This window comes from Scomber japonicus, chromosome 6, assembly GCF_027409825.1.
Source record: "Scomber japonicus isolate fScoJap1 chromosome 6, fScoJap1.pri, whole genome shotgun sequence".
Taxonomy (NCBI): domain Eukaryota; kingdom Metazoa; phylum Chordata; class Actinopteri; order Scombriformes; family Scombridae; genus Scomber; species Scomber japonicus.
In genome coordinates, this window is record NC_070583.1 from 17,775,573 (window position 1) to 17,788,386 (window position 12,814).

Genomic DNA, 12,814 nt, shown 5'->3' on the forward strand with positions numbered 1-12,814 from the left:
CAACAAAAATAGTCATAATTAATTTTACTTGCAAAGAGCATAGTATGGAACCATCCATGTCATTTTGAGGCAATTATATGTAAGAAAACCAAAGTTATGACATATTAACTTTTGAAAACGGGTCAAATAGACCCGAAGACAACAGGAGGGTTAACATAATTAAACCAGTCTATGTATGCAACAGAGGGCCCATTAATATTGTGAGACAGGCTGAAACAGGTTTGATTCAGATACATTTATTCAGAGTAACTGCTTTAAAAAGAGGCAGGAGAGAATGACATACATAATAACTGTCCCCAAGCATTTTTTATGAGCATACTGCTACTTGTAAACACGCTTATTTGGACAGTTGCCATAACAACCATTTCTCCATTAATTGGTAGTTTCAATCACTCCACACAGTGGAAATTAAATTCGTTGATCCTCATCAGGTCCTGAAGCAAACTTAAAGTGTAATGTATTCACTGCTTAAAGGAATTCAATTTTTTAAAAACAGTCCTGAAGACTTAGAGTGGATTTTCTAAAGCTCATCTTATTTACATTACAGGAACAGCACACCAGTTTAAGCATTAATTAGTCCCAAGTTGCAGCAAACTATAATGATCAGATAAGACACACTCAAACTTTACTCCCTGAGAGGGTGGGATTCAAAATTTCCCACTGAGGCTGACGTTATGTAAAAGCATTGCATTGGGAGTGATCTTCAAAACTGGAACAGTTATCAATAAATCGATCTGAAAACAATGTGCCACCACAAAAAGTTGACTTGACAGGAGAGGTGAAACAGTGCCCCCTACTGCTACTGGCACTACATAACAGACACTGCACAATGGTGCAGCTCTGAGTTGAAGTTGCAGTGTAGGGACGTCTGTCTCCCCCTTCTGGCAGTGAGAGTACTTACAAAAACACTGTAGAGATGAGTTTAAGTCATAGGCTCTCTGACAATAGTGTTTTGACTGTAAAATGCAGGATAAATTGTTTAGAACGTCACCCATCCCTTGCTAAATCAGAATTTGATCCATTAGGCCTGATAACATTTGGAAAGTCTAAAAGAATCACACAATTAAACTATTCTATCACCATTCAAGTTAGCAGAGAGCTAACTGGTCATTAGCTGGCTCAGGCCCATAGAACATCTGCAGTATACTGTGAAACACACAGAGATTTATCTGGAGGTGATCGGCTTAAATCAACATTATGCAAACTTGTTTGGCAAAGGTTTGACTGTAACGAACATTCATTTATATGTATAAAGTTCCTGACTATAGGTTTAAAAACACTGTATACAGTGTCTACCGGAGGCTCTGCATTAGAAGACTACCTGATCATGGTTTGTCGATGCAGGTAATTTGTCCCAAGACTTTCTGACTGCTGACCAATGAATGTTGCAGCAATCTGATGAATCATGCCAGTAATGAAATTGTTATCAGGCTAATTACCCACAAATGTAGTTTGAATCCTGTAAGTTTGGATAGAAACAGAAGACAGAAGAAATGTAATTCAAGTGCCACTGGAAAGCAGTGTAACACTGGCACTACTGGGCAGTTAACTGGTTTGATCATCTGTCTCCAGCTGTGATTGGCCAGGTTTACTGTAAGTCCACAATCTTTTGGACCCGAGCAAATGAGGAAAGGGTTCTCCGCTACGGAGTCGGCTGTAAGTGATTTTAAAGCTCAGGAATTTCCATGTTCCACGTTCACTGTGTAAACAGTTGATTCAGCTGAGCAGTGCAAAATAATTTGAATACTAAAATAAATGTGTGAGCTATTGCACTGCAATATGTGTTGAACAGAAGTGATTTGTTGACGCAGACTGATATGGTGTCTGTCATACCGGCTGGTTGAACTAACAGATATTTTTGAGGTTTGTGTGCTGGGTGACAGGAGTGCTGTAGTCAGAGCTCCAGTCTCTCTCAAAAACGGCTTTTAGCTGTGATTGGACCGTTGGCTCCTGGGACTGTGATGCAGTCTGGTTGACAACCAATGCTGAGCCAGCTGTGTGTACAAAGTAGTCCCCTGACCAGTTAGATGTACCTGAAGACAGAAATACACAGAATATAGATTTAAGGTAAGGTACACTTTATTGATCCCCCTAGGGATTTAATAAAAAAAAAGAGTAGCCTTGTAATGGTGAAGTGATAAAAAATAAAATAAAAATAAAATACTATATATAATAAACTATCTCTAAAATAATCTGTAATTATATAAATCTACAACATACATTCCTGATACTATATACAAGTGTGCACTGTTCCTGGGATTAAACAATAAGGACAGCCTCTGTCTTATTATTTGGAGTGGGAGGTACTGGGAGCATATATCACTTTTTAGTGTATGCTATGATACATTAAAAACAAGTTACCTGGAGTCCAAAATGTGCGTTTTTTTTACATTTCACATGCAGTGTGTGAGCAGCCTTACCTATATAAGCAACCTTGTCAGTCACCATGTACTTGTTGTGATTGACTCTGGCAAAGGGAATCTCTTTCTGCTCAGGGCTGGCAGGCACCACAAACAGTCTCTGCAGAAGAAAAAACAAGTGATCATAAATATAAAATCATTTCAGCATACTTTAGCTTAAAGAGAATAGAGAGAAATATAATAGAAGTGCCACTTACCACCTGGATGTCAAGTTTGGTCTTGAAGTCGTAAACCGAGGCCAGAGACTTCAGGAAGGACAACATGACCGGCTGGGTGCTGCCCCAGCAGCTGATCAGCAGGCGCACTTTGACCTGCCTCTCGTATGCAACTCGCCTCAACTGGGTGTCAATGTCTTCCCAGTACCTGCAGAGGGCACCACATGACGAGTATAACTATGCAATTAACCTTTCAACTGGGGACCAATTCTATATCACATTATTATTAACCCCCAGTGCAAATACTTTATATTTTCATGAAATAAAGAAAGAAGAAAATTAACTAAAGAGAATGTAGAGTTTTACTTTACTTTAATTACTATACAATGAACATTTCTCCACTCACGTTTGCACTTAGTTGCACATGTAGCTTTCTTGGGAACATGCTGAACTTTTCTAACTAAACATGCTTGACACAAGTACACAGGGTTACCTCCAAGTTTAAAGCACACATATTAAAGGGGATTAAATACATGCACTCGCTCACTGATTATCAAAAATCTGATCAACTTTACCTTCATTTGCTCCCCATTTTCATTAACTATGAAACCTAACTTTGGCTCCTCTCATCTATTTTTTCTGTGGTTATATTTCTCTTTTGACAACTGTACCTTTTAGGATGTGAGAACTCCATTGTGGGCAGGTAGTTCATGACAGCTATGTAGATGAAGCTCTGGGCATCATCCATCACACTGAGGATGGACTGAAGGTCCGGGGTCCTGCCGGCTGCACAGAAGGACGGAGGGGAACTCTGAGAGAGCGTGAGGCAAGCAAAGACAAAAAAGAAAGAAGTAAATTATTTGTTAATTTTGGTAAGAATGGATTAGTAGCATTTCAGAGACATTTTAAAAAAGAGAGGATCTTGTAAACTAGCATCTAATTGGTATTTGAAATAGGTGAAGGAAAAAACTTATATTTACTTAACAATATAAGTTTGACATGACTAATCATTTATGTACTGTCTAATTTGATATAAAAAACATTGCAGATTCATCAACAAACAAATTGCTTCATCCACCACACCCCTCATGGATCTCACCGACAGGTAGACGCTGGACGGCGTGTCGTTGAGTGGCAGCTGCAGGGGGGTGTCCTTGTTGTAGAGGGTGGAGAAGCTGGAGGGCCACGGTGACGGGATTGATTGACTCTCCCCCAGGAACCAGTACGCTTCAAAGATCTTACCCAGGTCTGCCGCCAAGCAGCTGCAGTTGTAGACCACCACGCCCAGCTCCTTCACCTGGAGGCCAGACAGAATAATAACACAATTTTTCAGACTTGTTCTATTTCAAACTTTTTTAGACTGTGTCATAAGTCAATAATGTTTGATTGTTTTGTCAGTATGCCTATCTCCCCTATCTCCCTCTTCTCTTTACTTATCCTTTCTCCCTCCTCTCCATCTCTCTCTCTCTCCCTCAACCCCAACCGGTCAAGGTCCCATTTAGAGCCTGGTTCTGCCGGAGGTTTCTTCCTGTTAAAAGGGAGTTTTTCCTTGCCTCTGTCGCCAAGTCCTTGCTCGTGTGGGAATGTTCCGTCTCTTTAAATTTAATTAACGAGTACAGTCTAGACCTGCTCTATGTGTAAAGTGCCTTGAGATGACTTTTGTTGCGATTTGGCTCTATATAAAAAATGATTGATTGACTGATAAGTAAAAAAAACAGAAGCAACACATATAATGAAACATTTTTATAAATGTTGCTCTCTATTCAGGAGTCAGAATTTAATAATTCAATGTCTTAATCCATTCCGTGACAAGGCAACAATTCCTTGATTTTTATTTTACTATTTTCAAAAATACAAAAGCACTTTGTTGTTTATTGGTGCACAGAAACTAATTGAGAGTGTGTTATGGGGAACAGGATGCTCCTGGCAGTGAAACCAAATGTGCAAATGTGGCAACTAAATATCTGATTATGAAAGCTAAAATTGAGTTGAGGTTTGAGATATTGACAACCATCACAGTACCAAAGCAACTATAAAGTGTTCTCACATGGTATATGGCATATGACCGAAAGTCTGAGCCAGAGCTTCCTCTTAAAAACAAATAATTTAGCTTAGATCAGGCATCAGACGACCTCTCATTGTCAGTTCACTAGATAACGCCTAAGGATCCTTTTACCACAGGTGTGTGTGTGTGTGTGTGTGTGTGTGTGTGTGTGTACCTGTGTGAGGGATCTCCAGTCCATGTTGGCACTACCAATGTAAATGTGTTTCTTGTCCACTACCCAGAACTTGGTGTGGAGGACCCCTGTTGTCAGTTGTCTCATATTTACTGTCCTGATATCAGCTCCTATAACACACACACACACACACACACACACACACACACACACACACACACACACACACACACACACACACACACACACACACACACACACACACACACACACACACACACACACACACACACACACACACACACACACACACGTGAAGTATTCATCAATAACAAATTGATTAACAATATATACATTTTGATATTTTAATCTAGCCTTTTCAGGGTTGTGACAGCTTGGGGAAATAAAGCATTGTGCACTGCAGAAGAGCTGCATTGAAGCTCACACTGATGGCTGTGTGTGTCAACTGGAATTGGAATGTAATGTATCATGATGACTCAAATGAATGGAAACTACATTCCCCCCGTGCACAAAAATCTTCACTCACTTAAAACAATAACTACTTTTCCTAGGTTATAATTCAGATTTTCACTGCATTAGTAATTTGAACGACATAATGCATACAATATGATTCCAATCAAATATTGCAGGTTCAAAAAACCTTCATCATAATATAGTGAAGGAAGACAACATGGATGAAATATATAAAACACATTCAACACATATACAGAGCACCAGATAGTTGGTATAAAGAAAAAGACAGACTCACCTGAGTCGTTGAGCAGTCTGAGGTCATCCTGTGGTTGACTCTCCTGTGGCGTGTTGACGGCGATGCGAACAGACAACTGCCCTGAAAGTTTGGCTAGTTCCTTTAGAACGGTCTCACCCTGAGCACACAGAAACATACATATATTTTTTGTAGTAAGTGTTAGTCACAAAAAATGGGGAAGAAACATGTCATATCAGACTCTACATATATTTAAAATTAATTAGCACTCACTCAATTATTACATGAATGTATAATATAATACTAGAGCAGTAAAATGAATATACACTGAGGTCATCTGTCAGGCTTTGAAAAGCAGAAACTTGTGTGACCTTCAAACTAATTATTTGATAAGCAACAATGATCCTGAACCATTTGACCATTCACAGTTTCCGCTAACCTGATAGGCTGTTGGATGGTGAGTGCCGGTGTCTTTGTTGGTGAGCGTCCAGTAAAAGGAGGCGATGTCGATGCTGCTGCGAGCCTCGCTCATCAGATTGAGCCACGCCTGGTAGATAGAGGGGTTAGTGGTGCTGGAATTAAACTCCAACCCTTCAGGGATGCTCTCCAACAGAATGATCCTTACAGACAGAATAGAGAGGAAGATTGTTGTGTGATTAATGGGTTAGTAGTAGTAGTAGTATCTGTACGACACAACTATTGTTAATAAAAATCTGATATAAGCAGTTTCACATGTCAAAGCTAATCAACCCATTGCATCCATGTACATGCAGATGCTTGCTTACTTGCAGGGGTCTGAGCAGGACTCGCCCTGGCCCACATGGAGGCTGCTGCTCAGTGTAGGGTGGCTGGAGGGATCTTTCTGTGTCAGGATGTTATAAAGAGCCGTGGCGGCCAGCAGCACTGTTGCCACAGTGGCCAGCGCTATCACACAGCGAGAATACTGGAAGAGAAGGGGGAGTACTTATTTGTTATTTAAGCCTTTAGATGTTTTCTACAGTACAGAGTGAATATAAATAATGTGATAGATGATTTGAGCTGGTTTGTGTGTTGTAACGTACCGCCTGTGCCTTCCTGTTGGATTCTTGTCTCCTCCACTCCAAGTCCATCAGCTACAAGCATCAGAGGAACACATTAACACCATTATCAAGACACATTTTGAGGATTTTTCCTCCAAACCGAACTATTACTATTACTTATTATCATCCTATGGTTTCTTTTGTCTTTTTTATAATCTATATAATATATATTTTTTAACAATTTTATCACTCTTATTTTCTCCTGTGTGCATTGGTCTCAATTTTTTTTGTTCTTGGTTTTTGTTCTTTCTTCATTTTTGTTCCTTTTATCTATGTTGTCTTTGGTCTACACATGTGCTTCATGTGCTTATGATTGAGCTCTTTTCACTTTCAATTTTAATCTTTCATTTGCACTGTATGTCATTATTTTATGCAGCACTCATAGTTTATGCTCTATTTTAGTCTAGCCTTTTCTTTTCGTTCTCTTTCTTTACTTTGTTTCATTTTTTATTATAATTGGGTTCTTTTTTATATTGTATGTTTTAAAGTTTCCAATTTTTCTGATATTTTATTTTTATGTAAAGCATATTGAGTTGCCCCTCTGTATGAAATGTGCAGCAAAGTTGCCTTACACTTCTTCTGTCTTATTATCAGCTTGTAAATCAACTGTGTAGCACTTTGAACTACATTAACCTGTATGAAAGGTGCAATATTAATAAGGTTTTATGAATTGATTGATAATACAACATACAACATGTTGTAAGGACAGCTGAGTCACAGTGCTCAGAGTGTTCAGTTTAGACCTTTAATATTGAAAATGTGATTATTTCAATCAGGCTTTTATCCTCTACTGTAATAAAAGAGTGAAACCAATTATATTATTCCTTAATGTTCCTTGACTTCCTGTTTGTGACGCATCTTATTGCTCATTCTCATCAATTTCATCAGAATTATTTTATGAAACACAGTAGAAGAGGAACATGTTGTATGAAATAAGGATGTGATTCAAAACTGAGAGGTTGCAGTTTATGACTAAAATTAGTTTATGGCTACGGGAAAATACTGTCATTCTGGTTTTAATACATGCTCACTGAATTTAATACAATACATAGACTACATAAAGATGAATAAAAAGATTATTTATAACCACCAACCATTTTCTCTTATAACATGGGTGTATGAAAGAAATGCTTATTTTTCTACCAGTCAAATATTAATGTCAAAGTGTGTGTATTCTGATTCTACATGTCATAAAAATGTCATATGAAGAAAAACAAATAGATACTCTTTGATCAGTAAATACTTTCTAAGCACATTATGAAACCTGATCTAAAATGAAAGTAGTTCCAAAAAGACATACAGTTTATCAGCTAATTGGTCAATTTAACTAAGCAATCTTACCTGGTTGTAAGGGATATCCGTCTTCATGTTCACAGATGAAATGACTCCAGTATGATAGATATCAGTCCTGGCAGCTGAGGTCAGATGATCCTCTGCAGCTCTGAGACCAAACAAGAGGAACAAAGAAATCACAAGATGTCATTCTTTGCTAGTGCAGCCCCATAAATGTAATATGACTTAAAGTAACCGCAAACATTTAGGTGTAAAACCACAAAGCAGACCCCATCCCCTCCAACACACACACCCACACATATGTACACTATTGTCTCCCCTGTACAGACTCTACAAAGAGAAGCTTCTCGATGTTTTCAACACATCTCTTTCACAAAGCTCACACACACGAGGCTCCAGCTGCTTATAAACAACATGCAGGTTGGCCTGGGGATGCTACGAGCCAAGCTCAAATCCACCAAATATACTGTAAATGATATACTCTAAATTAAAAATGAAAAAAAAATTAAATTCATTAAAAAAAAAAAAAAAGAAAAGAATAATGAATAATGAATTCTGGCTTACATATCAGAGCATCTAGTGAGTTAAATAAAAACGTGATCATGACAAACTGTTTGATGTAATCTGAGGTCTTGTGATGCATGAGGTTTAAACGAGAGGAAGTATGGAGGAATAAACGTTTGACAGTTTCAGTGTGACTCTGTATATCTGAGCAGGCAGTCACATGACTTTCTTCTCCTCTGAAAAACACATGATTGATTACAGATACCGTAATGAGACGAGACCCTGCACGAAACCATTTTCAACATGTTGTGTGTGACTTTTTGTGGTTTAAAAGGTTGTTTTAAGGAGTCGCAACAAACACAAGATAATACCTTTGTTTGTGACAATAACCATTATGTACTGTTCAGGGTCAAAATTTGACCCTTTTTTTTTTACATTTGAGAGCTGTAAAACCCTGTTTCGCACACACATTTGTTCATAGCAAGACTTTTCCTAATGTGACCCACAATATACAAAAATGTAAATAAAATGCATCATTTTTGTGCAGCAAAACACATTTTTATAAATGCAAATGTGCAAAGTTGACCTGTGTTTATGAAACAAATAAAATAAAATAACTCTGCATTTAAACATGTTGTATTCATCATATTCATAAGTCAGTATATGAACAGTATGTAAGGGTTAACATCAAGCAGGGTTCCCTAACTCAAATGGACATCACTGTACTTATGGTCCTGTCAGATTAATTAATATATAATAAGTGAAATCATAGTATAATTTCCTTACTATGTTCCCGGCACCCTGCACGCTGTCCCTCACTTTATTTCAAGCCTCACAGTATGAAAAACCTGCATATGCTTGTCTGGATGTAAATTTGTGCTCACACCCTCCCTTTGCTTCACAGATAACACACTTGTGATAACTAACTAAAGAGAGGCATAACAGAGGAGGGCTGTTACTGTACTGTTTCAGCCACAGTTCGTTTCCTCAGTTAGTTGGGAAGGTTACTTTAGAAATGTAATTTTATGTTATTAATGTTACACATGACTAGTTACCCTATTTAAAATGTAATAAGTCATGTAATTATTTCAATTACTTCATCAAAATAATGAACTTATGACATTTGATTACTTTTGGATTACTTTTCTAATTTTCTAACCAATGTTTTCAGCTGTTGGTGTAAGTGTACACATTAACCACCAAAATCTAAGTTCAGCTGTTTTTCATGGATATTGACATGATTTATTAAGACATTTCTTATAAAGCAAGATGTATCTGTATTCATTAGTTCATGTAGATTTTGCAATATAAAATAAATGATGAAAAAAGCCACAAGTCTGGCATGGGTTTAATTGGTAATGTGACACCATTTAAGCCCATGTGTGCTCCAAATAAGCCTGTCATTATTTATTTACAAAACATTTTAAAGAATTATTGATTTCAAAGAATTAAAAACAGCAATATATGTTTCCAGTAACATGTTAAATATTAATAAATGAGGGAAAACCCTCCCTCCAGACCAACAATCTACATTGGGTGTTGTGGTTTGCTGTGCATTTGATACATGTTGAGCTGACTAATAACTAAACAATACTGAAACTGAGTCTAAAAAAAGGGAATAGAGAAACCACAGGCGCAGGACTCTTGGTCATCATAATGTTGGATCATTATTCTGCTGTGTAAGGTATTTTCCCAGTAGTTATTTAACACCTTTATTTAATGAAAAAAGCTGGAAGCTGAAGCACTGCCCACTCAATTTAATCTTTTTTTTTCATCACCTTTTAGGAAGCACTCATTATGTCTAAATTACACAACATTTAAAAAGAAACTATTCTTTTAAGGCCTGACTTTTGCATCATGTTACAATTTGTGGCTGCAGAGGACAAAGACAGCCTGTTTATGTGTGCAGAGGAACACAAATCACATTATCGAAAGAACAGTCAAGAGAGAACAAGTGACTCAACAGTTTTGGCTCAACTTGTGTGAAAGTGAGTGAAATTACTCAAACCAATAAAACAAGAGAAACACACTTATTCTGTGAGCTTGTAAACTACTAGAAGAGTAAGTTAGATAATAATTGTGGTCATGTAGCAACGACTTTGCTAAAAAACACATTAACTAAATAAGTAATTGATCCGCATTGAAGGCAATACTAAATCGTATCTTCTGCCTTAAACAATGCCTATAGGTTGCTGCTGACAGTGCAAAAACAATAACAAGAAGTCGCTTTTTAAACCGTGTACCCACCTATTATTACGTGTCCAGGTGAATTAAACTCTCGCATACGGCAGCCTCGACACCTGCTGTTTAGACAGGATGAAGTTTGAAGTTGTTATTTCGTTGTTAAATACGAGAAAAACAAAGGAGTAGCTTCATTCACAGCGCTGTAAATACCCATTTCAGTACAGACGATACAGTGAGACGGGGGAGATGGTCATGTGATCTGAGCCCGACAGCTAATTGGACGAGAGCTGTGACGTAGAAGCTACAAGTTTATATATGGGCAATATTTCTACTACATGTATTTAAAATAGCCTACATATCTCAAATACAAAATACTATTTTGTAATTTGAATTTTATTGAGATTATGAAAATGCCTTCGTATTTTGTATCAAAATACTTCAGTGCTGTGTATTTTCAAAATACTGTAAAATACTTTCTGTGAAACATCGTGATGACATCTATCTATCTATCTATCTATCTATCTATCTATCTATAAAGCACGAAATCTCTCTGTCTGAGGTACCCTCGTATGGTCAAGCCCCTGTGATACCGCTCTCAGCCACTGGAAATTTTTTGCGCTGTTTCACACTTGCTATGGGCATGCACATTGCACACGTTACGGGCGGGCGTTTATTTTCCTTTGCTGGACTGACTAACAGGCCCTATAGGCGTCGTTTGAATGCAACACTGTTTGAGGAGTTAGTTGTGCTTAAAGGCATCAACTGAGGAGACACCACTAGCTAAGGTGGCTAAGGTATACTCCTTTGCTCACACAAGGACAAGGACTTGAATTCACAAGGTTTGATACCAACATTTGAGCTTGCTATCTTTCTTTTCTGTTTTACAGTTTTTTTCTAGACCTTAAATTTGTCTATGTTCTCTGACCTATGAAATATTTCAGTGCTATGGTGACTTGACAAGATAATTTCCTACCTCAAACAAGGACATTTCCAACCTCTTGCACAATTCAAATAAGAAATGATTGATAATGTCATAATTATTGGCTTCTAATTGGCTTAACTGATTGGATGGTTTTAATGTGACAACCAGATTTTTTTTGACATTAATAGAGGTTGTGCACACACCAGTTTCATGTAAAAATTATTCAACTGATGAAACTCACCATAAGTTTGGTAGTGATGGTGTTAAATAACTGATTTTTGACCTTTTAACAAAGGTTAAAATGCTACCTGGTTTATATTTCTAAATAAATCATCAATTTGGATTGTTTGTCTTTGAGTTATTGTCACTGATTCATAGTGGGCAATCTATTACAAAAATCTTTTTTGTATGTGACCTTTTTGATTGTCAAGGTATAATGCTTAGTTATGAACATTTTCTTCGCATTAAATCCTTTGCTGTTACAAGTAAAGAAAAGTTTCAATGATGTAACTAAATCGATTCCTTTCTCTTCTGATGAGAAGCCATCATCAGTATCAAGAAACACTCAGAATAAAACAAACCCCTTCTAATGATAAATGGACTTGGTATAATGGATTTAAAGTGCAACAACAAACATATACATAATACTTTTTATGAAAAAAGGAAAATATCTCCATGAAGGAAAGCATTTTGGGATAATATCTTTATGGACACTGACTGGGAGAAGGCTTGGATAATGCCTTATAAGTATTGTATTTCCAATGAAGTTAAAGAAGTTCACATCAAAATTTTACACACTATTTATTCAACAAAACTATATTTCTCTAAATGTTTGAATATTGAAAACAAATGCAGTTTTTGCAATATGGAATCAGAATCCTTAACTCATTTATTCTACCACTGTGCCCAAAAATCAATTTCTGGGCTCAATTTGAACAATATACAATGTGTAAAATTAAAATTAGCATCTTAATTGACTGTAAAAGTGTGATAATGTATTTTGTCCATGGAAAACATGATATTACTTATATTACAAATCTATTCATTCTGTACGGCAAATTCCACATACACAAATGCAAATACTCAAAGATTTCACCCAACTTTAGAAGTTTCTTACATTAGTTTAAAGAATACATGAAATCACACCAAACACAGCACCAGATCCACAGATATATATGAGAGGCTTTTCAAAGAGGAATAATGTTATGTAATGTATGTTTATTATTTTTCCTTTTTTCTTATCCCTGTATCATTTTATTTATGTATTTATTTGCCTGCCTACTTTTTATTTTATTTTTTATTTTTATTATTACATAGTGTTACTACTAATCTTATCCCTATGAATAGTCAAAT

The 12,814-nt window shown here is 36.8% G+C and overlaps 1 protein-coding gene across 1 annotated transcript; it reads right to left on the reverse strand.

Annotated features, from left to right (window-relative positions):
* Positions 1-216: 216 nt before the first annotated feature.
* On the reverse strand, positions 217-10,766 carry pld3 (phospholipase D family, member 3). Its single transcript, XM_053321226.1, has 12 exons — positions 10,603-10,766; positions 7,900-7,999; positions 6,541-6,591; positions 6,265-6,422; positions 5,919-6,099; positions 5,522-5,639; positions 4,795-4,922; positions 3,675-3,872; positions 3,247-3,386; positions 2,618-2,783; positions 2,421-2,520; positions 217-2,033 (listed from the first exon to the last, which is right to left on the reverse strand). Exons 2-12 carry the CDS (start codon positions 7,924-7,926, stop codon positions 1,846-1,848), a joined length of 1,455 nt encoding a protein of 484 aa, XP_053177201.1. The 5' UTR covers positions 7,927-7,999; positions 10,603-10,766; the 3' UTR covers positions 217-1,845.
* Between the last annotated feature and the right edge of the window lie 2,048 nt (positions 10,767-12,814).